The sequence below is a fragment of the Orcinus orca genome, chromosome 1 (genome assembly GCF_937001465.1).
Source record: "Orcinus orca chromosome 1, mOrcOrc1.1, whole genome shotgun sequence".
In the NCBI taxonomy this organism is placed as follows: Eukaryota; Metazoa; Chordata; class Mammalia; order Artiodactyla; family Delphinidae; genus Orcinus; species Orcinus orca.
In genome coordinates this window covers 124,305,636-124,328,366 of record NC_064559.1, presented here as the reverse complement: position 1 = coordinate 124,328,366, position 22,731 = coordinate 124,305,636, and the positions used below count along the sequence as shown (strand labels likewise).

The 22,731-nt window shown below is 41.0% G+C and overlaps 1 protein-coding gene across 4 annotated transcripts in view; it reads left to right on the top strand.

Annotated features, from left to right (window-relative positions):
- The first annotated feature begins 449 nt into the window (after positions 1-449).
- CDC14A (cell division cycle 14A) overlaps positions 450-22,731 on the top strand; it is a 180,824-nt gene continuing 158,542 nt past the window's right edge. For all 4 annotated transcript variants that reach the window (XM_004263082.3, XM_049708398.1, XM_004263081.2 and 1 more), the window contains exons 1-3: positions 450-587; positions 1,380-1,470; positions 18,445-18,520. In XM_004263082.3, coding sequence (XP_004263130.1) covers positions 539-587; positions 1,380-1,470; positions 18,445-18,520 — 216 coding nt within the window. In that variant the 5' untranslated portion in view covers positions 450-538. The remainder of the gene's footprint in view (positions 588-1,379; positions 1,471-18,444; positions 18,521-22,731) is intronic.

The window sequence follows — 22,731 nt, the reverse complement described above, 5'->3', positions numbered from 1 at the left end:
AGGGCGGGGAAGAAGGTCTGGGGGCGGACCCAGGGGCAGGAGGAGGAGGAAGAGTTGCTGCTGAAAGAAGGTGGCGAAGGAGGAGCCGGAGCAGCTGCTGCCAGCCGGCGGGCACCAGAGTCCTGCCCGCTGCCGCACGAGTAGCCACGGGCGCGAGCGGGGCCAGAAGTCTCCTCCTCCATGATCCCTTTGGGAGCCGGGGGAAGACTTTGCCCGGCCGTGAGAGCTGGTCTGCGTTTCCCAGGCGCGGCGGCGGCGGCGGAGCAGCGGCAGCAGCCGGGTCCGAAGCGGAGTGGCCACAGACCGGGGCGTGTGCGCCCCGCTCGGAGGGTGCTCGGGTTCCCCACGGAATGTCCCCGGGGCGCCCTGCGCGCTGACCCCCCAGCCGCCTCCGCCCTCGGCGCCTGCTGCCTCTCTCGGGCGGGCTTGGTGTTCGGGACAGCAAGCTTCCCGGCTCCTGGGCAGTGGGGAAGCCCCCGGGGGCGGGTGACCTCAGCTGGCCAGGACCCAGCCCTCCCCCGTGCGTATCTCGCTTAAGATGGCAGCGGAGTCAGGGGAACTAATCGGGGCTTGCGAGTTCATGAAAGGTGAGGAGCAGCCGCCCCGCATCCTCCAACCCTCCGTCGCCCCCAACTCTTTTCACTTCTCGCCCCAACGTCCCAACCACTGTCTCCGGCTTCTTCCTGGGCCCCCAGCGTATTGCGGTCGCTGCGCGGGCTCTCGTCCCCTCTCGGTGCTATCCTCTCCCCGAGGACCCCCTGCTTCCGGCTTCTCTGTCTTTCTTGCGTCCCTCGTTCCCTCTGCAGCACGCTCGGAAGGCCTCCCCGCCCGATAATGGGACGGCGCCGGCCTCTCCCGGGCTCCTGCATGCAGCGGCTCGTGCGGATCCTTTCGGTTGCCTTTATCCTTCTACTGCTGGACTCGGTTTTCGGGACATCTCCAGACACAAACCCCGTCTCTCCTCCCTTCCTCTTCTTGAAGTCTCCGGAGCTGCAGGGGAGAGGCTCGCCTCTGGCCTCTCCCTTCCCCTTCCGCAGCTGCTGAGGTCTGGACATTTCTGAACCAAACTTGCATCTCCAGTGCTACGGGTACCCTCAGCTTCTACCTGCTCCCGCTGGCCTGAACAAGGGGGATATGGGAGCTCTGCCCACCGCTGAGTTCTCAGTCGGGCCCTCTTCTCGGTTCTCTAACTGGTATGCTCTTGGATCTCTGTCGCTTTGTGGGAGAGATCAGGGCTCTGCAAGAATTCCATGTGTTAATGGGGTCTTTAAATAATGGGTGGCGGTTGTTATTTTGATCTTGTTGCATTAGCAACCCCCCCTGCCCCAGCTTCCCTACTTCTCATATGTTTTCTCCTGTCTTTTAAACTTGTCTTTCAGATCGGTTATATTTTGCTACTTTAAGGAATAGACCAAAAAGCACAGTAAATACCCACTATTTCTCCATCGATGAGGAGCTGGTCTATGAAAAGTAAGTTTCTTTCTTTCTTTCTTTTTTTCTTTTTTTTCTCAACCATTTAGTTTGTTGGCTCTTTGGTGAGGAAATGCAGTGCACCTTTATGGCAGTTTTATTCACCTTCCCCCCGTGGTGCAAGCAATAAATCCAATTTCTTTAGGCTCAGATGCTTGGGGAGAGGTGCAGGGAAAGTTAACATAATTTGAACCTATCGTCACCTCATTTCTTTTAGACCTCTATCTATATTAGTTCTTCCTACCACCACAATAAACTGCAACCGTAGATTCCTAACACTCCCAAGAGCAGGACCAGGGAGACGCACCCTCTGTCCTTGCCAGATTCTGTAGTAGGCCTGTGAATCAGTTCATGGAGTATTTATTGGAGCACCTACAGAGTACAGGGCAGTGTGTGTATTGAGTTTATCTGTGTGGTAAATTATTGAGTTATTTTATTTGGGTGCCCCAAGCTTCACAGTATTATTATTTTTGCCTTTGAGGAAGTGGTATAGGAGTGCTAATTTACATTCTTTGTTTACTCTGCCTCTGTGGGATTAGGATTTGAGAGTGTAAGATACAAGTAGGGAACTGTTTTCTGTGAAAGACCATTGATCTACAGGAAAAAGATATCGTATAGTATAGTAAAAACTTAAAGAGAGATAAATCTCTACTTAATAAAAGCAACATATAATAAGGAATAAGAAGGCTGAGTTGACATAATTATGTCCTTTTATTAAAAGAGCTAGTGTTTCAGAGTTGTCCAGCATATTCTAACAAACATTTAATTTTACTTCCTTGTTTTCTTAACCAAACGTGCAATTAAATGAACATAGTTAAATGAACCATAGTGACTTAGTAAGCTTCCTAGGACTTGTCATGTTAAGAGGGATTTTGGCAGTTCTGCCAAAGGATTTGTGGGTACCACCAGGTATTGGAAGAGTGAGAGTATTCTCAGACTTCAAGAGCATATCTTTTATTTGAGGGAAAACATTCTTTAATTTCACTTAATCATAGGGATTCTTGAAACTGATGTCTTCGGGACATTTCTCTCAGTGGTGCTGGGAGCAGGATGCTCCTTGAATGGCTGAAGTGAAAGTGGGAATGAAAGAGCCCTTTGCTGCGGCTCCTGAATGCCCAGAGTTGCTGGGCAAAGAGGTCTAAATCCCTGGTGTCAGATTACAGCTCTGCTCCTAGATAGCATGGAGTACTGCACTGCCTGCTCTCTGACCTCTGGTACCTGGATGATGTCACTGCCAGCAGTGTTTATGGAGTGTTCATTCTATTGTTGGGAATGTGCATTGTTGTCGCCCTCTTTTTCTGGGTGTAGGGTTTGGGGACCTCTCATGAGTCCGAGGGTAGGGACTGTGTATATGCCATTATGTTTAATTCTTCAGTGATGTGCCAGAAGTTAATATGTCACTGAACAAGCTCCAGGCCTTGAGGTCTAAGTTGCTTCTCTTGGGATTGCTAGATGGTAGATCTAGCAGAAAATTACATTTAGTCAACTAAACACAGTCAGTAGTCAGTGGTTTTTTGATTCTACTATTAATATATGAGGAAAATTTTTTGTGTGATTTTAATGTTAGTATTTTAGGATAGGGCTACAAACCACATTCTTCTTATATTGATTCTACTGTATTTCTGGTGTCCTGTAAAGAAAGACTTGCTGGAGAGACCATCTAATTTATATTGTGAGTTTTGATGTCATTCAAAACTATGATGAGGACTCCAGTCTGGGCAGAGTGTGTATTTCTTTTTATTTGAGGTGCCTAACTACTATGCCACAGTAGTGGCTATGGTTCTGATCACCCACACCTCCATTTTTTTGTCACCTCAACATATTTCACAGGGCTAGAGGATGTAGTGAATACACGGATGATGGATGCATATGTTACCTTCAAGGAGCTCCAAACCTGCAGGGAGAAAGACAGGACTGCAGTGAGACGGAGAGAAAAGATGACTGCCATAGAGTAACATAACCCCTGTGCTGGGGGGAACTCATGGGCATTGGGGAGCACTTCTGGTTGAGGGGTTCAGAAAAGGCTTCATGAAGGAGTTAAGACTGGCTTGAAGGATGGACAGAGATATGAGATGAGAGATCCCAGAAGTGGGAACAGTGAGGATGAGGAGGGAGGCTCTGGCGTGTGTTCAGGGAATAGTAAGACCTCTGATTTGCCTGGTGTGTGTACAGGTTCAAGTGGGGCTGTGTGATAGGAAGCTGAAAGGTCAGCTGGGCAGATTGAATGCAGCATGGTATGCCATGGGACTCTCTTGAGGATCTGGGGGCAGTCCAGGGTATGACTGGACCTATGCTAACTGCAAATAATGGCAAACATTTATTGAGCATTTAAATGCATGCCAGATGCTGTTCTAGGTGCCCCATAACTATTAATTTATTTTATGTTCACAACAGTTTTGAGGCAGCTACTATTACCATCCTTAGTGTGCAAACGATGAGAGTAAGGTACAGAAAGGTTAGGTAACTTGCCCAAGGTCACAGAAGTAAGAAGTAGCAGACCTGGAATTTAAAACCAAGCCCTCTGGTTCCAGAGTACATATATCCTCTCTAAAAAAATTAATATGATGCTATCGTCACTTAAGATGGATTAGAGAGGAGGTAGAGCCCACCTAGAAAAATTCTGAAATGTTCAGTGGGGAGAAATAAGTGTCTAGATTAGGACTGGTGGCAATGGTGGTGGGAAGAAGGGCTCTGAATCCATGTGACTTGGGAACACATCAGGTGGGTGGGTTGGTGGGGTGCTGAGGAAAAAGAGGGGTCAAAGAAGTCTTTAAGACAGCCTGGGTCATGGTGAACCTGCTGGGACCATTGACTGAAATAAGAAGTAGGGCAGAAGAATTGGCTTTAGTGGGGAGATCAGGCATTCCGTGTTGGTCAGGTTGGAATTAAGGAATTTAAGGGATGTGCACGTCAGTGTTGGATATCACATAAATTTGAAGTCCTTAAATTTGGGAATTTTCCACAAAGAGATGATAAAGCCTTGAGAATGATGTGATTTCTGGGAAGAAAGAAAAAATATCAAGGCCTGTATTTCATAGGCATGACCAGGATGAGAGGAGCAAGGGAAAGAGGTGGAAATAAGCAGCCAAAGAGGTGGACAAATGCCGAAGGAGAGAGAAGAAAGGGGAGAGGGACAGAAGTGGTGCAATCCATCTCTTCAGCTCCACTTCAGGGAGGTATTGAATGAGAGAGACTGTAAAGCCCCTGAAGGATGAGTAATATCTGGGTTCTTCTATGGAGGACGGCTTATGGTGAGGAAAACCTTGACTATCATATCAGATTGTACATGTCTCTAAGGAAAGGGGAATATTAGTATGCATAATCACACAGGGCCTTGTACAGCCCTGTATCTGTGTAGTTATTTGCTGAATGTATAAGTGAAATACTGCCTTTCTGACTAAATTATCACCCTGGAAATGCAACTATTATTTTTGAATCAGGAAGTAGACTCTTTAAATATTAGGCTGTGGGCATTCTGGACACAGCTGTGTTTTGTGCAGATGTTTATTTAGCTGTGGAGAGACATTAGTGCATTATGATTGAAATGGCAACCTTCTGAGAAGCTGGTGGAGAAAATTTAACAAAGTGGCCTTATGAGGTCAGGCTGTTTATTAGAAATGAAAGTATGAATTTTCTCCTTGATTTTTTTTTTTTTTTTTTTTTGCGGTACGCGGGCGTCTCACTGTTGTGGCCTCTCCCGTTGCGGAGCACAGGCTCCGGACGCGCAGGTTCAGCGGCCGTGGCTCACGGGCCTAGCTACTCCGCGGCATGTGGGTTCTTCCCGGACCGGGGCACGAGCCTGTGTCCCCTGCATCAGCAGGCGGACTCCCAACCACTGCGCCACCGGGGAAGCCCTCTCCTTGATTTTTAAACAGAATTTATCACATTGATATAAAGGCCTGAGCAGTTTTAGTAAAATGTGATTGATAATAAACATACATTTGTCCTTGGTTTATGATTTCACAGATCAGAATTAACATAGCGTATAGACTAACACACTTGTGGGAAAAAAGTAGCCCCATAAAAAGGGAGCCTTTCAAAGATTTGTCTGTATGTGATTAAGCTGCAAATAATGTACAACCCTCCAGAAAAGCTAGTTCTTTGGTTTTGGAATTGGGCCGTGTAATCTAAAGAGAGGCTTACTTTTTATAACTTGGCTCAAATTTTTTTTGGCTCAAAAGTTAGCAAAATCAAATATTTTAATTATTATAACCTTTGTGTGCCCCTCTTAATGGTGATGGGTATAGGGTTGGATGTTTATGCATAGAAAGCCAGTTTGCTATAAAGGAGAGCGTAGAGGTCTTGTCCATTTTCATTTCTTCTCTCCTTGTGTTTGCAAAGGAAAGGTATTGAAAATGCAGGAGAGAACCCTTCATGGTCATACTCTGGGGACTGAATATTAAGCAGTTTCTGAAACGATTCAAAGGATTTCACCAAATGTTTTAGCATGGAAGAATGAGCAGCCTCTAATGAGGACTAATTAGCTAACTTGAAGATTTAAATACTTTAAAATGTTCAATTTTCATTTAAACTTTATTAAAGCAGCCTGATATTAATACAACCGGGAATTTTTGGATAAGTAATTTATAGAAGAATGATTTCTTTTATGTAGCCTGTAGCATAGGTGTGAGTTGAAATGTGAGCCTAGGACATCTTTGAGAGAAATACAGAAAAACTTCTCTTGCCCGGAAATACTTGTGGGAATGGATATTTAGGTTAGATAGAGGTAGGAAGAAACACTTTCGGTTTTTCAGTTTTTATTTTAAATTTAATGTGTAACAAGTAGGTTTATTTAACGGACAGCTGAATGCCATCTAAGCACATATATACGTACACAGATATGTGATCTTATAAGAGCCTTAGGGCCATCATTTGGTACCTTAGCTTTCATTATAAATTGCAATGATATAGACAGATATTTATAGTCCTGTGACAGGCGATGTTCTATATCCTTTATACACATTAACTCAATCTTCAGAGCAACCCTAGGAGTTAGGTGCTATTATTATCACCACTTTATAGATAAGGAAACTGAGGCCCAGAGAGGGTTATGTAGAGCTTAAGGTCATTGAGCTAGTAAATTTGCCCTGAAATCTTGCTCTTATGCTTCCAGCAAGTTCCCAGTTGTCCTGAGCCTGGTTGGGGGGAGGGTGCAGAACAGCTTTGCCCCTCCCTGGCTCACGTGGCCCTTCTAACTTGGGTGGTGATGGCTTTGGCAGTAAATGTGCTGCTGACGTTGTGTGCACAAATTTGTGTGCAGGCTGTATCTGGGAATGTGTGATAGTAATTAAAATGTTTTTCCACGGCTCCACTTTTGTGGGTGTAATTTTGCTTTTTCTCCTTTCAGTGGACTGCCCCGCCTAAAAAGGAGAGAGAAAGTAAATTGAGTTAATTATCATTATATATTAATAGGAGAGATGAGAACAAAAGCCCAGTTTTTATAAGCCTGTGAAAACTTTTTGCAGGCTGTCTGGTGAAATGTTCTTGCTGCTTAACTGGTGTAACATAAGATGTAATGATTTCTGTATAGAATTCTCCTAAAAACTTGGAAAACTCTTTAGCTTTTAAAAGATGGTATAGGTTTCTACTTTCTTCCCCTGTTCTCCTTCCTCCCATCCTAACCTTGCAGAAATAACCCAGTATTGTTCAGGGCCACTTTTTCCACTCTCTGTTTTGAACGCATGAGTTTTAGGCGTGTGCTTGTGTATGTGTACACCTGTGCACATAAACAGGAGTACTATGCTGTGTACGTGATGAGGAAATAGACATATCTGTATACATTCACTGGTCAGTTCTTAATTCTGTGACCCACTGGAGTCAACTGTTACTTTCAGGATATTGATTTATTAAATAGTTGCTGTTTTGACCTCCTAGGCATTCACAGTGGGTAGTCAGTCTCTGCTCTTCATAAGGACAAATTGTTACTCAGTTCTTTCAGTTTGCTTGAGATAAGCCTGGTGAAAATGCAAAATTTAACGGAGGTGCTGAGGACTCGGTTAAAACTGACAGGGCTAGTCTTAAAAGGGCAGCCTGAGAGAGGGATCCGAATAGACTGTACGAGAGTCCAATGAGGAGCTGTCTGCCGTCCAAGTTCTTTGTCAGCCAAGTCACCACAGGGCAGCTTCATTATTGTGTTTGAAGTAGATCCCTAAGACATCAGATGTCCTCATTTGTAAGTTCATAAACACATTCCAAAGCTGAAATTAAATGACCTTTACTTAGCCACAGCTTAATACACCTTCGTGCTTAAAAAACAAAGAAAAAGAAAAAAAGACTCGACACATTTTTATGGGAAGTGAAAAAAGCAAAATTTAAAAGAAAGTTGTAAGCGGTTGGAAATAGAGAAAACTTAACATTTGGATGGGATAGATTTTGGTGCAGAGCACTGTGCTAATGCTTTGGGGATACACAGATACATAAAGAAGGAAGTGGAAACAATACATTGCAAGGCAATATATGACAAAAGCTGTAAATGTACATATTAGAAATCTAAGAAAGGAAGAGATATAAAGGCTATGCTATTTGAACTAGCTTTTGAAGGGTGTGTAAGAGCAAAAGAGTAAATTTTATGATCTCCGTGAGGACAAGTACTGCCTATTTTTGCTCACCGCTGTATCCCTATACCCAGCACAGTGCCTGGCATAGAGATGGTGTACAAGAAATTTTAGCTGAATGAATGAGTGAGTGAAGAAGGAGGAAAGAAAGAAAGATTTCAGTGTTGGGGAATAGCAAGATTCTGTCAGGTGAGGCAAAATACTTGCAGTGCAGAGAGGTCACAGGGGAGGCTGGAAACATGGTTGGGGACTGGCCTATGGAAAGCTGTTTGGATCTCACTTCTGCTGGTTTATGAATGACAGGGAGACGGAGCAGAGCTCTGCTTAGGACAGATACTCCCATGGCTGGGAGGTGGGGTGTCTGTTGTCTGTGGCCAGGCTGGTTTATGGTTGTAGCAATGGGAACAGAAAGGCCCGGTGGGGGAGAGGCTAGAGAGGATGGAGTGACTGTATTTGGGACTGACCAGATGAGGGGGTGGGGGAATTGAAGGTTAAGTTCAAGGTTTCTGACTTGGGTGATTGGGAGAAAGGGACACCTTAAAGTAGGCCATGTCTGTAAATCAGATGGAAGAGCTGCCTTTTTTGTTGCCTTGTTTTATTTTGGGGATGGCGAAGAGAAGTAAAAAAGGGGGGTCTATAATGAAAGTGGTCTATAAAGGGGGTCTATAATGAAAGTGGACGAGGAGTCTTTGTGTTTTGTGATCTTTCAGCAGAAAATAGACAATGTCTGCTCTGGATATTTAGATATTTACTTGTTTAAAATCTGGGGAGGTGGGTGGGACAGCTGATCTCAAGTTCCTTTCTGGCTCACTGATTTGAGTTGGGCTTAAGCGTGGAATTCATTGTTTCTTTAAAAAATTTTTTTACATTTAAAAAGTTGGTTTTGGGCTTCCCTGGTGGCGCAGTGGTTGAGAGTCCGCCTGCCGATGCAGGGGACACGGGTTCGTGCCCCGTCCGGGAAGATCCCACATGCCGCGGAGCGGCTAGGCCTGTGAGCCATGGCCGCTGAGCCTGCGCGTCCGGAGCCTGTGCTCCGCAAAGGGAGAGGCCACAACAGTGAGAGGCCCTCGTACCACAAAGAAAAAAAAAAAAAGTTGGTTTTGTTAATCACCTAAATATTTCCAGGACCACCAAAGAATCAGATGTTGAATGAGAACCATCAAATATATTGCCGTATTTATTAAAGGATGTAACAGTCCTGGTCCTCGACAACTTGGAAACATCTGATAAAGGATCACGATTACTTGTGATTGATAGAGAATTCCTTTATGGAAAATAGTTTGTGTGAACTAGAGTTTTTGAATAAAATGTTTCATTTATTAATTTATTAGTTTAATATTTTGGTCTTAAAGACGGTCACGTCCTATTGACAAATTAAAGAATTTGCTAGTTTGGACTTCTTCTTTTCTTATAAAATTTAATTTTCTTTTGAGAACCGGAAAAGATGGTTTACTTCAGATTTGCTCTCCTTGATGGATATACTCTTGTAATGCATTTATCTTGTCTGAGAATGTGGCATTTCACTGGGGCAGCTTCTACAAAGAGTTAGAAAATCACATCTTAAAATATCAAAGCAGTTTTGTAATTTATGGAAACCTTCCTAAAATGAATGTACATTTTTGCCTTGTTAAAGAATTTACTGATTATGATTTGCTTTTTTTTCTGTAATACTCAGACTCTATTATTATGAATACATTGGTTGTATAGTTTCACTGTAATTCAGGGATAGTTTTAGGAGCTCCTAAGGAATAAAGGGATCTCTGCTTATGTAGCAGATGGTGCCTGCTTGCTAAATGTCTTTTGTCTTTTAGTGGTTTTAATTTATTCAGTCAGTTTTTGATGATGACTACCATGAGTACTTTCTAGGTGTTGCATACTGTTGGGTTAGCTTTTGACATTATTATCAATGTACCAGCTGCCAATAGCTGCCTTCTGCCTATGATCTGTCTGATGAGTCTAATATACTATGGGCATAGGAACTAGATATCACATTTTATACAAAATAAGGCTAAATAGACTCCAAGCGAGTCTGAGAGTGTTTTATAGACATCGCTAAAGGGCATGGGTTTGTGACAGGCTTTAGAAAAAGCAATGTGACTTTGTTTTTTGGCTTACTTGTGATTCTCACTTATATTCCAGATTGAGATTTCTGAGTTGGGGATCCTTGTATAACTGATTTCTTATTCTATACATTTATCGTCCTTTTAAGAGAGTGTGGAATATATGCAGCATTTACATTAGTCCTGGTAGTCAAATTATTGATCGTCTGCAGCTGAATTAATCTGAAATGCTAAAAACATTTTATTTTTTTCTAAGTGTGTGATAAAGAAAAGGGTTAAAAGGTCTTTTCTAGGGAGCTGTGAATAGTGGGCTTGAAAATAGCGTCTTTCATGTTCTGCCAGATGCTTTAACTAGTGTCAAATGTGTTTTATTTTATATGGCCTATAGCAGATTGCCTACAGCTCTAGAAAACCCAAAAGTAAAGGTTTAGAATGATTTTAACTTGGCAAAACTCTCAGATAGAATTGAAGGGGCTGCTAAGCAAAAAAGGAGTTGGGATGGTGCTTAGTTGGGGTGAGTCTTTTTAGATTGGGGGTTACTTCTGGAGGAGGTCACATTGGGAGCAAGCCAGTAATAAAGATGCAGGCCGCGTCGGGGGGAGACTGTGGAGATGGGTGCTCCCAACCTTTCCCTGCTCTAGAGAGGTGGATGACCTCGCCATTCTCCATCCCCCTCACTGCCCTTTCCTTTTTAGGTTATTTTTGTCAATTTTGTCTACTTAGTTCAATTTTGTACCCAAAGCTAGTAAAATGTGATGTCGGATATCTTTCCCCAGATTTGACCTGGTGTATAGTTTAGGATTAAATGGAAGAAGGCGGTATTTTTGCAGATGAACCAACCACGTCAATCTTTCATTCATTTACTCAGTCATCTCTGTGCCAGGTCCTAGGGAGACATTAATGAGCAAATTTTAACCCAACCCTGTTCTCATCGAGTTTATAGTCCAGTGAGGCTTTGGGAGGCCATTAATCAAATATTGAGACATAGGACTGTTTTGTAAGTTCTCTGAAGGAAAGACCTGTGGTTTTGGAAGCACATAACAACAAAAAGTGGCCTGCAGGGTGAAGGGGTGCGTGTGCGTGGGCGCGTGCGTGTGTGTATGTGTGTGAAGTGGGGTGACAACGGAGGTGGAGGTAGAGGTGGGGGAGGGATCAGAGAAGAATTCACTGAGGAAGTGTGACTGGAGCTGAGACCTAGAGGATAAGTGGGTGTTAATTAGGCCAGGGAGGGTAAAGTGCCAAGGGCCTGAGGCAAGAATTAAAAGAAACAGCTTGGTTGGAGCTTGCTAGTACTAAAATGGGGGAAATGGTGCAAAATGAGGCCCCAAAGAGAGATGGGTAGGGGCTGCATCACCCTGGGCCTCACAGACAAGTTTGAGGGTTTTGGTTTTATTTCCAAGAGCTTAGAGAGGTAATGTGATCATTGCTGGGTTTTAGAGTAATTATTTTCCTTTTCAGGACCTCACTTGCTTTATGACATGTGAGGAAGGTTAGTCTTTTGTGTAAAGGGGATCAGTCCCCATTCTGTTTTTTACCAAAGTCACATGCATACTGTCTGCATGGCCCTCTTGCCTTCAATACCTGCCATTAAACAAAGGGGTTAATTTCCACTGCTTGAGAGTGTTTCTGTGGGAGTGAATTTTAATCTTGCCAGTGCATTCCTGAAAAAGTCTTCTTTTGTTTACCTTAGTTTGAGAGTCAGTGGGGTTTTTAATTAATTGACCTGCTCCAAAGAGGGAAGTTACAGCATTACAGACCCTGGTGCTGAAGGTTCCTTGATATCATTTAGTCTGTCTTTTGGCTTTAAGGCAAAGCAGCAACCCATTTTACAGAAGCAGCAGCTGAAGGCTTAGGTGGCCCTGCTACTTGCCCCAGGTTAATAAGGTGGTGAGTGGAGAAGGGTTCCTCATATTCCCAGTTGTGTATCTGGACTTTCCTAAAAACCTAGATAATGTACCAAAGGACAGGCGTGAGAGTTGATATCGGGATCCTCTCCTTCCTTTGTGATCTCAACAAATTTACTTACGTAGGTAAGTAAATAGTACTGATGTGAAGGTTCCTACCTTATTAAGCCGCTCTCTGGACTGTGGCTTTGTTTTCCGGCTATGTAGAAAGCATAGTGAATATAAGGAAGAAAGCTGTGAGGATCTTTCTGTTCTCTGAGGAGACACTGAGGAAAATGCCTTCTGTACCTAGACCCAACACACTGAGAGGGCAGAGTGCATCAGACAGGGCGAGCAGCCCTTGAGAAACATTTGAACTGTTGAATGGTTTGTTTAGTATGGATAACTAGAGTCATAGACAATCTAGACCATTTTATTTATATATATATATATATATACACACACACACACTACAATATATATAATATATATACAATATTATATATTATATATAATAATATACTATAGTATATTATTATATATAATATATATAATATGTGTAATATACACACTATAATATATAATATATATAATAGTCATATATAATGGCTAGGAATGTGATATGATAGGGTAATATAATATAATATAATAGCTGGAAAGAACTTTGGAAGCCATCTAATTCAGCATTTTTATTGATAGATGAGGATGTGGAGTCCCAGAGAGGCTAAGGCATCAGCCCAGGGACTTTGAGGGATCAAGTTGAGACACGAACCCCTTGCTTCCCAATGGTCTTTAGTTTTCCATCAGTCTCTAGGTGACTGATGTGGAGCGGGAAGCTTCTTAGATGTCTAGCCTCTCTTCCCTAGGAGGTAGGCATCAATGTGACTGTGGTTTGTTATACTTGAGCAAAAACTCAGACTTGTACTTTGATCTTAGATTAATGTTTGCTGAGCATTTGAGACCTTTTTGAAATGTGATCATTGTGAGTTTCAGCCATGTACAGGATCTTTATCATCAGACTGGAGGGGTGCTGATAATATTTTAGTGATAGGGAAAATATTAGGTGAAGTGTATAGCCCAGAGATCAGTGCTGATTAATTTCACCAAAATTTTGCACATATGTACATACACACACATACACACACATCTCACTGTGCTTTGGAGGATACTGCTATCTTAGCATTTATCAATGGTAATTATGTTTACTTGTCTATCTTTGGGTGGTGAGCTCCTTATGGGTAGGGACTGGTAGTCAGCAGGTTTTCAGTAATATTTGAGTGAGTGAGTGAATGAATGAATAGACGAAACATGTCAGCAGTGCTGGTAAAAAGTTTGAAGAGTTGGCATGCGTTATAATGATCTTACAGAATTTTTTCATATTTTTTTGTATTGTCAGCACTCTTTGATTATTATGTTAACTTGTAGTGCCTTGCTCAGAGTAGGTGGTCATAAATTTTGTTCAGTGAGTATTGCTTGGAATATAGTTTATCTTTTTGCTGAGGAGTTGACAGTTTTCAGAGGAAACTTCTGATATGTAGAATAAGGTACAACTGTGCTTTAAATAATGATTCCTCTAGGAATGGACCCACTTAAATTAGAGTTTGTTAGAATGATACATCATAAACTTCATAAATCTTGTGAGAAGAGCTAGACATGTAGGGTATAACAGAAAGGCTTCTAGGCCCAAGTTCTATTTCCCTTAAATTCTGTGGGTAGTGGGTGACCCTGGTAAACATTTGCTCTGGTCCCATGTCTTCATTCTCCCCAGAAGATAACCCTATCTTTCCTTCCCTCCCCACTTGCAGGACTCCAGTTCTTTTCATTTCTTTCCTATCAAAACAGGGAAGAATTTGATTTTAGCTATTTACACTTACTGAATAAAAAAGACAGATTGACTGTTTTTCACTTAATTCATGAGTTTCATTCTAGGTATTGACCCATAATTTACCAACCTTACAAGGGGAAATTTATATATACATAAGGGATACTTATTCATTTGTTCATTCGTGCATTCATTTAGAGGGGAAGCTCAGGGTACTCTGCAATAATAAAATAATATATCCATGGTTTTCCTTGTCCAAATGAGACGAGTTTCCCCCCGACCCTAGAAAAAGCGGGGGCCCTTGCTTGACTGTGGCTCTGGAGGCCTCTTCCTGGGAATTGCCACAATGGAGAAGACACTATCATGTATCATTAACCTCAGGTTTAGGAGCCCACTCAGCCCTCGGGTTTCTTTATTGTGTCTCTACACGGCTTATCTCTGCCATTTCTCCTCTCCATTTTCACTGTCCCCAGGTTGATGACTTTCCAGTTCTCCTCTTCTGCCCTGAGCCCAATTCTTTTATTCTCCTACCTTGGTTCCAAGTTGCTCAAGTACATATTTTATACCTTTTAGCATATTTGAGTTATTTCAATTGTTATCAGTTGATTTTTGTATTTTAACATTTCCCTCTAGCTAATGGTCTGGCCTGTAAATGTGTTTCCATTTTCCCCACCTCTGGTGAGGAAGTTTCTTACAAAGAGGCATGTTGTTGGAAGGTGTCTTCTCTGTTCATGGCATTTTATTATATCTAAGTCAGTGATAACCTAGCATGGTGTGAGCAGCTGTGACCATTTTTTCTTCAATGCTCTTGACATTTTCAGAAATGTATTTAGCTTGTTAGAAAATTATATGTATATAAAACTATATTATAAATACATATATATTTTTAGAACTGTAAGCACTGTAAGGAAAGGATATATAAAATGACCTTAAGATAGAGTTTGTTGGCTTTATATTTGTCTGTGACAATTCTGACTTTTGAAGACATGTTCTAAATTGCTCTTGGCTGTGCAAAATTTTTGACTGAATTTCTTAGTGTGACTTGAAAGCCATCCCTCCTTTTGTAGGATATAAACGCTGGCTCATTGAGCTTCAAGGTATTGTGAGGTTAGAAACCTTCTAGGTTAAGATTGCTTGTTTTTCTTCTACCCTTAGCCTGGGGCTGTGGTCAAGATAGAGGTATACATCTTTCATTGTAGCTATCTGATGCTCTGAGCTAACTGTCTCTTTGAGGGACTGTGAAGGGTAGTGGGGACTAGGTCCTCTTCTATTTTTCCACCCTCTCCTGTCCTAGGTCCCAAACTGGCTTTCTGGAACTATGACCCCCTTGAACAGGAAGGGACAAGAATTACCAGAGCCTAATCTCACTGTTGGGAAAAAATGTGGGCCCCTGAAAGGAAAGGACATTGTCCTTAAACATTTCATCTATACCTCACTCATGGTGCTTCATTATTTCTCTAGTTATTTTAAATAAGTTATTTATTTATATTTCTCTAGTTGTTTGTTATTTTTTGTTTCTTTCTTTTTTTTAAAATCTTGATCAGTGTTGTCTATCAGCACATAACATTTTCTGCAGTGATGGAAATGTTATATATCTGTATTGTACATCTTGGTAGCCATTAGCCGCATGTAGCTTTTGAACTCTTGAAATGGGCTAATATGATGGGAGAACTAAATTTTTAATTTATTTAACTTCAATTAATTTAAATTTACATAGCCACGTGTGGCTAGTGGCTGCCATATTGGAGAGTGCAGATCAACTTAAGGACGAGGTTTGTATTTGATTTACTTTTTCCTGTGCTGTTGGAGTATACCAATTTATTTTCATGTTGTTTGGTGAAATAGGTGTGTTCATTAACCACGTTGCTTCCAAAAGTACGTGTGGCTAAGCTGGCTCTATTGTTAGGAATAGCTTTGAGTCTGGAATTGAAGTCGGCTTATAATGGTTAGTATGAAACTGGAATTAGATGACCTGCATTCTATATGCTTTCCTAAAATTTGTTCACAGTGAGTTAAGAAAGCTGAAATAATCTTAACTAAAAATTCCAGATTTACCTTAAAGTCCTATGTCTCAATATTCATGTTCAGGGCTTCCCTGGTGGCGCAGTGGTTGAGAGTCCACCTGCCGATGCAGGGGACACGGGTTCGTGCCCCGGTCTGGGAAGATCCCACATGCCACGGAGCGGCTGGGCCCGTGAGCCATGGCCGCTGAGCCTGCGCGTCCAGAGCCTGTGCTCCGCAACGGGAGAGGCCACAACAGTGAGAGGCCCGTGTACCGCAAAAAAAAAAAAAAAAAAAAAAAAATTCATGTTCAAGTAGCAAAATAAGATATATTAGTTGAGTTTTGCTTACAATAACCCAAAGATAAGGAAATCTCTGTGATAGAAACAAGGCTGCCTTAATCAGTGCTGGTACATACTTATTTGTACAGTCTTTTCATTTTGGTTCTTTTGAGTGGATTCTTGTCGACAGGGCTTGAACTGGTCGGTAATTGTTGTAGGCATAGTTCATTTTGGATTCATGGGTATTTTTTTATACTTAGAGCACAGCATCACACTGGGGACTAGAAATAGAAGAACTTTTAATTTCAAATTCTTGCAGGTTTCGTTTTTTGGCAAGTCTACTCTTACTCTCATGAAACCTGTGTGCAGGAACGGCTAATTTTCATGTTACCTTGAATATAAGGGCCAAAATATTGTCTACTTGTTTAAGATGGATAAAATATACAAGTATAGTATTCTTTTTTTTTTTTTTTGCGGTATGCGGGCCTCTCACTGTTGTGGCCTCTCCCGTTGCGGAGCACAGGCTCCGGATGCGCAGGCTCAGAGGCCATGGCTCACGGGCCCAGCTGCTCCGCGGCATGTGGGATCCTCCCGGACCGGGGCACGAACCCTGTCCCCTGCATCGGCAGGCGTACTCTCAACCACTGTGTCACCAGGGAAGCCCAAGTATAGTATTCTTAAGTAAGGCAAGAGGCTTTTGGCAGATTTGTAATGACATATCTATGGTAGTGTAATTTGGGTAGCAGAAAAAATTAAATCCTAATTTTTATTTAAAAAATTAAATGTCTTTTGGGGATGCTTTTTCTGGAAACGTGTTGATATTTAGTAAATTTATAGTCTAGGCTAAATTGAATTTGGGCATTAATGAGCAAAATAGTCATAATGAAGACTTATTTGTTGAAGTTTATTATGAGCAGGACATTCTCAAGATGTCCAGTCCCTGAGTGGGAAGCTTACACTGTAGTTGGCCAGGTAGGATCTTCACTTAAAAGGATAATTCATAGTATGTGATGGTATGTGTCGTGGGCCAAAACAGTGGCTCAGATGGTAAGTTTTGGGAACTTTGAGAGAAGGGTGGTTAGTTTTCTCTTAGGGTGAGTGCAGGAGGTAGGACTTGAACTGGATTTTGAGGAAACTAGAGGGTAGTAGAAAGAGAAAAGGAGAGCATTCCAGGCAAGGAGACCAATCTGAGCAGCGGCTTGGATTAATAAGAATATGCATGGAGTATTCGAGAATGAGGAATGGACATATTTGTTGGAATGAAGATTCCATATGGGAACTATTAGGAGAGATCAGCCTGGAAGCTAGGGCTGTGATGGTTAGGGCTTTGATTTCTGAGCCAAGGAATTATTCTGAAGGGAGTAAAGAGCCATTAAACATTTTTGAACAGTGAGAGGATATGTGAGAAGTGAGATTTTATAAAGATTAATTTCTAGTGTGGAATATAGGTTGACTGGGCAGGAGAGAGAGAATTAAAACACTAAAGATGTGAGATGAAGAAAGATCTGGACTTTTGTTGCTAAAGTAGGAATAGAAAAGGAAGGGATGACTTAGAGTAGTAGCTTATTTGATATATAATAACTAAATTAATATTTATTTGAACTAAATTAATAGGAAGTTTCATGTCTGAGCAACTGGGAGAAACAAAATGTTTTCAGCCTGGAGGGCTGATTTGAAGGAAAGATGGGTTGAGTTCCAGGTGATGGAAGGACCCATAGATGGGAAGTCCAGCAGGTAGCTGAAGATGGTAAAAACTGATGTTGGGTCTTGGGTTAGGAGCCATCTGTTTTCCATAGTGTTATCGTTTAATTCATGACAGCAAATGATCTGCAGACTGATGCGTGTATCCTGGAGATGTAAAGGGGTGGAGAGAAGGAGACGAGCCAGGGTGTTATATAATACAGAAAGTCCAAGGAGAATGAAACTGAAAATAAGACCACTGGATTTAAGATACTTGAAAATTGAGAGCAAAGTTTGAGTGGAATAGTTGGAATTAGAACTTAGTGTACATGTGCTTTATGACTAAGTAGGTGATAAAACCAGGAAGTGTAGGCCACATATATGTTTTGTTCATATTGGTTCTTTCAGTGCTTGCTTTTTAATTCTTTTACTTAATGTCCTGGCAGGGAGATAAAAGGAGGTGGAACTCAAAACTGTCCAAATAGTTCCCTGTTACGAGACTGGTTATAGTAACTGGAGGGCATTGGCAGGGTGAAATCACTAGTTATTTGGATTATTATGATTCAGTCGTATACTAACCTTTATTCCCAAAGATAATTGAAACTTGATTGTAACTTTAATGAAAATAAAAATGAGCATTGATGTTACTGAAAATATCTTTACTAAATACTACTTAAAAAAAAAAAATCTCAGTTTCTATGCAGATTTTGGACCTCTGAACTTGGCAATGGTGTACAGATACTGCTGTAAACTAAACAAGAAACTAAAAGTGAGTATTGTGGTGATGTTTATATTTTGGTATTAAAAATTTGAACTGTGAAATCTAACCAGTGGGGTTGCTGTGCATATACCATTTAGTTAGGTAATCTTGATCTTTGGAAATTTAAGTGAGTAGTTCACCTAGAAGTTGAAATTGATCTACCTGATTACCCCACAAAGGACATGTTAACCTCTTTCATTTTTCAGGATCAATGGAAACATGAGCTGAATGAAGTCATTGAAATAGTGATCTAAGAAAGAAAACTCAAATCCTTTCAGGTTGTTGTTAATGAGTTTATCAAATTCCCTCCTAGGATGATTTTTCTGAAACCTTTAGGTCCACTTCTGGACACTGTTACCAGGCGATGAAGGGGGCTGGCTCATCATTGCACGGCAGGAGCTCTGGAGCATAAGCTTTTTCTATCTGATCAAGATTGAAAGTTTTGTGTATTTCTTGAATGTCACCTCTGTAGAGTTAACAGCCAAGTGAGATTGATCAACTAGCAGCGATAGAGCATGGATTTTACCTGTTACGACAAAATTTGGGTCATACATTCACTATTCATCTCTATTTTTTAAATTTTACATGTGGCTTTTTTCCCCTCTTAAATTCTAGGCATATATGAGGAAGAGTGACATCTATATTCCTAGTTTTGGTAAACTTACTTCATCACATAGAAAGAAATATTTATCTTTTTCTCTCAATTTTCTAAATGGGGATCTTAAATGTTTCAGTTTGCAAGGTGAAATCTACACAGCATGCTCTTGAGGATAACCACTAAATTATAATGCTTGGATAGTTTAATCTTTCTGCTGGGTAAAATGTTTCTGGCATGACATAGTGCAGTGCCTTGTATATATTACCTGCTTAATGATAATCTTTTGATTTGATTGATTTTTATTGTACTTAGGTATAAAAGACAGTCTATCATGGAGAATTTCCTGTAAAATATGAATTCACAGATTTTTGCCATTGATCTCAAAATGCTAAATGGACATGGAATGATACCAAAGAGAGATTTTTAAAGTCAAAAATCACATAAGATCTGTTGTAATCAACTTTTTAGAGGATTAATTTCTAAAGTAGTGTCTGACTCAGAAATACATAGTATGTACATTCCTTTAACTAAACCTACTTACATTTTTTAAAAATTTTATTTTTTATTCATACTAAATTTTTAAATTTCATTTTCTATTTTTTTAACATCTTTATTGGAATATAATTGCTTTACAATGGTGTGTTAGTTTCTGCTTCATAACAAAGTGAATCAGCTATACATATACATATATCCCCATATCTCCTCCCTCTTGCGTCTCCCTGCCACCCTCCCTATCCCACCCCTCTAGGTGGTCACAAAGCACCGAGCTGATATCCCTGTACTATGCGGCTGCTTCCCACTAGCTATCTGTTTTACATTTGGTAGTGTATATATGTCCATGCCACTCTCTCACTTCGTCCCAGCTTACCCTTCCCCTTCCCTGTGTCCTCAAGTCCATTTTCTACATCTGCGTCTTTCTTCCTATCCTGCCCCTAGGTTCTTCAGAACCAATTTTTAGATTCCATATGTATGTGTTAGCATATGGTATTTGTTTTTCTCTTTCTGACTTACTTCACTCTGTATGACAGACTCTAGGTCCATCCACCTCACTACAAATAACTCAATTTCTAAACCTACTTACATTTTTCAGAAAAGAAGCTACTGCCTATCATTTAAAAGATAAAGTTAAAATTTTTGTAATCACCAAGGAAGCAAATAATATCCCCAAAAGGATTTAATAAAAAATATTAAATGGACTTTTTATGGATGAATGAACAAGGAAAGGATAATTCATAAATAATTAAAAGCCATTTCTTCCTTTTGAGGACCTAGGAATTTCTTCACTTTCTTGATTAGTCCTGTTAGTATGTAGTTGGTATGAACTGGGTATTATAATCAACAGTGTGGAACCTGTCTGCTATCTGGAATGATTGAAGAGAAAGGAATCATTATCAGGAAAACAAATTTTCTGGTCTGACTCAGTGCTCTATATAACAAGTACATAAGAGTAGATGGATTGAATTAAGACTATTTTACTATCATGGTCTATACTAAACAGTATGGGTAAGCATATACAAGGACTTGTTTTGATATTTTTCATTTACAAAGCTTTCTTTCAACATTATACAAATTTAATAAAGTTCAGACAGTCTCCTCTGTTCATTTCAGTGATCAGGTAATCTGATGGATGCCTGGAATGAATGACCTTTTTAGCTTTAGTACAATTAGTGGGACCCTTGTTACTTGCTGAGGGAATGAATTTTAAATGTTAGTAAGCCATGGGTTATCTCAATACGGCATACCAAGTAGAATCTCTTTATCAGGAGAAAAAGACTTACATTACCAATTCAAAGCTGCAGTCGCTTCAGCCTTGTAGAATCTGTTTCTTCAGCTCTAAAATAGGGCTTATAGAGCTCTCACAGAAAGGTGGTTAGGATTATATATGTACAGAGGTTAGAAAATATGTGTAAGAGAGCTTTGTAAATTTTGAAGTCCTATACAAAAGAAAGTTACTAAGGTAACATTCGTGAATTCTGATAGGAGATACAATAAAGACAGTTCTTCAACAAAGTTTACGAACACCTTCTCAGCCTCATAGCTATCATTTCCATATGCGAAAGCTATCCGATATCATTTTAGGAATCCAAATAACCAGTTAGTCCAGGCTCCTGATTTCATAGGTGCAGAAAGGGAAGCCCAGGAGAGGCATGTGACTTGCCCAAGGCTGCAGGGTAAGGTCGGGGCCGGTTCTCAGGCCCTTGACTGCATCATTCATACACTTCTCTCCACCTTCACTGGTAGCTGCAGCCTCTGGTTTATCATCTTCCTGCACTCACCCACAGCACTGCCCTGACTAACTTCCCCTTGTTGTCCCGTGGTGGCCTCATAGCTCCTCTGCTTCTTTTTTACTCCAGTGACCGTTCCTGCCACTCCGGCTGCTTTGCCTCCTGGAACCCAGACTCTAGCCTTTCCGATTTTGAATGCACCCTCCTTGTTACACGCCTCCCACGTCGTCTCTCTCACCCTCGTGTAATCGCCAGGCCTTCAGTTTCCCTATTCTTTTAGGCTCTCAGCTCCCTTCCGATGTCTCTTGTCTGCAGCCCACGGTCACTCATTTTGGTAAGACCTTTGGCACCATACTTCCATGCCTTTTGTCTTGCTCACTTTGATAACTCCCACCCTTGGCATCTTCCCAGTGGGTGATTTCATGCACTAACTTACTGAGTTACTGAAGATTGCAGTACCCCTGCTGCTCCTAGCCTTGAACTTTACCCCGAACCACAGCGCTGCTCCACACAATTGCGTGTGACATCCAGTATGGCTGGAGTGCCCTTGCCCTCTGGTTTGATAACTCCTCATTATTTAAGACCTTGTGCAAGCACCACCACATCTAGTAAGCATCTCCTTGTGCTGCTGGACAAAGTGGGAGGTGCCTCCTTTGTTTTCCTGTAATTCTTTGTGCAGATCTCTGTTACTGATGAGTTGTAATTTTAATTTTAATTGAAATAATAATTTCAGTTATAATTTGCAATTTTCAATTGCATCTATCTTTCTCACTAGACTTTGAGCTCCTAGAGGATGGAGGCATGCCTTATCAAAAGATGGAGACTTTTGTCTCCAAGTGTCCAGCACAGGGTCACTAAACACACAGAAACTGCTTTGGCCTTATCATGATCCCCATGACTTACAGATCCTCTTCCATCCTTTTGCCTCTAGAGGTTTCAGTATCCTGCCCTCAGCATGATTACATCCTTACTTCGCACTGATTTCTTATCATTTGCTCTCCCACCTTTGTCTTCCTAACTGTGCTGAAACTGCTCTAGTGACATCTTAAATACCCAATCTGATGCCACTGACTTGGTCCTCAAACTCCTTTGCTTCTCTGAATAATTGGCATTATTTTAACAAATAACTTTTGTTAAAATAACTTAAATAACTTCTGTTCTTTTAACAAAGAACTTCTCAGAATTCTTTTTCTGTGTGGTTTCCTAACTCTTTGAGGTGCATTTTATTTTCTACTTTGGAAATTTTTATTTCTTCCAGTAAACCTCTTATTATTTTTTCCCCTTTATTTGATACCTTAGGTAGATAGGTAATATTTTACAGTACATTCTATTCCAAACCCAAATTTCTTATTTTTTATATGTTAAAAGGTTTTTTTTTAAAGTTGATGATTTGAGGT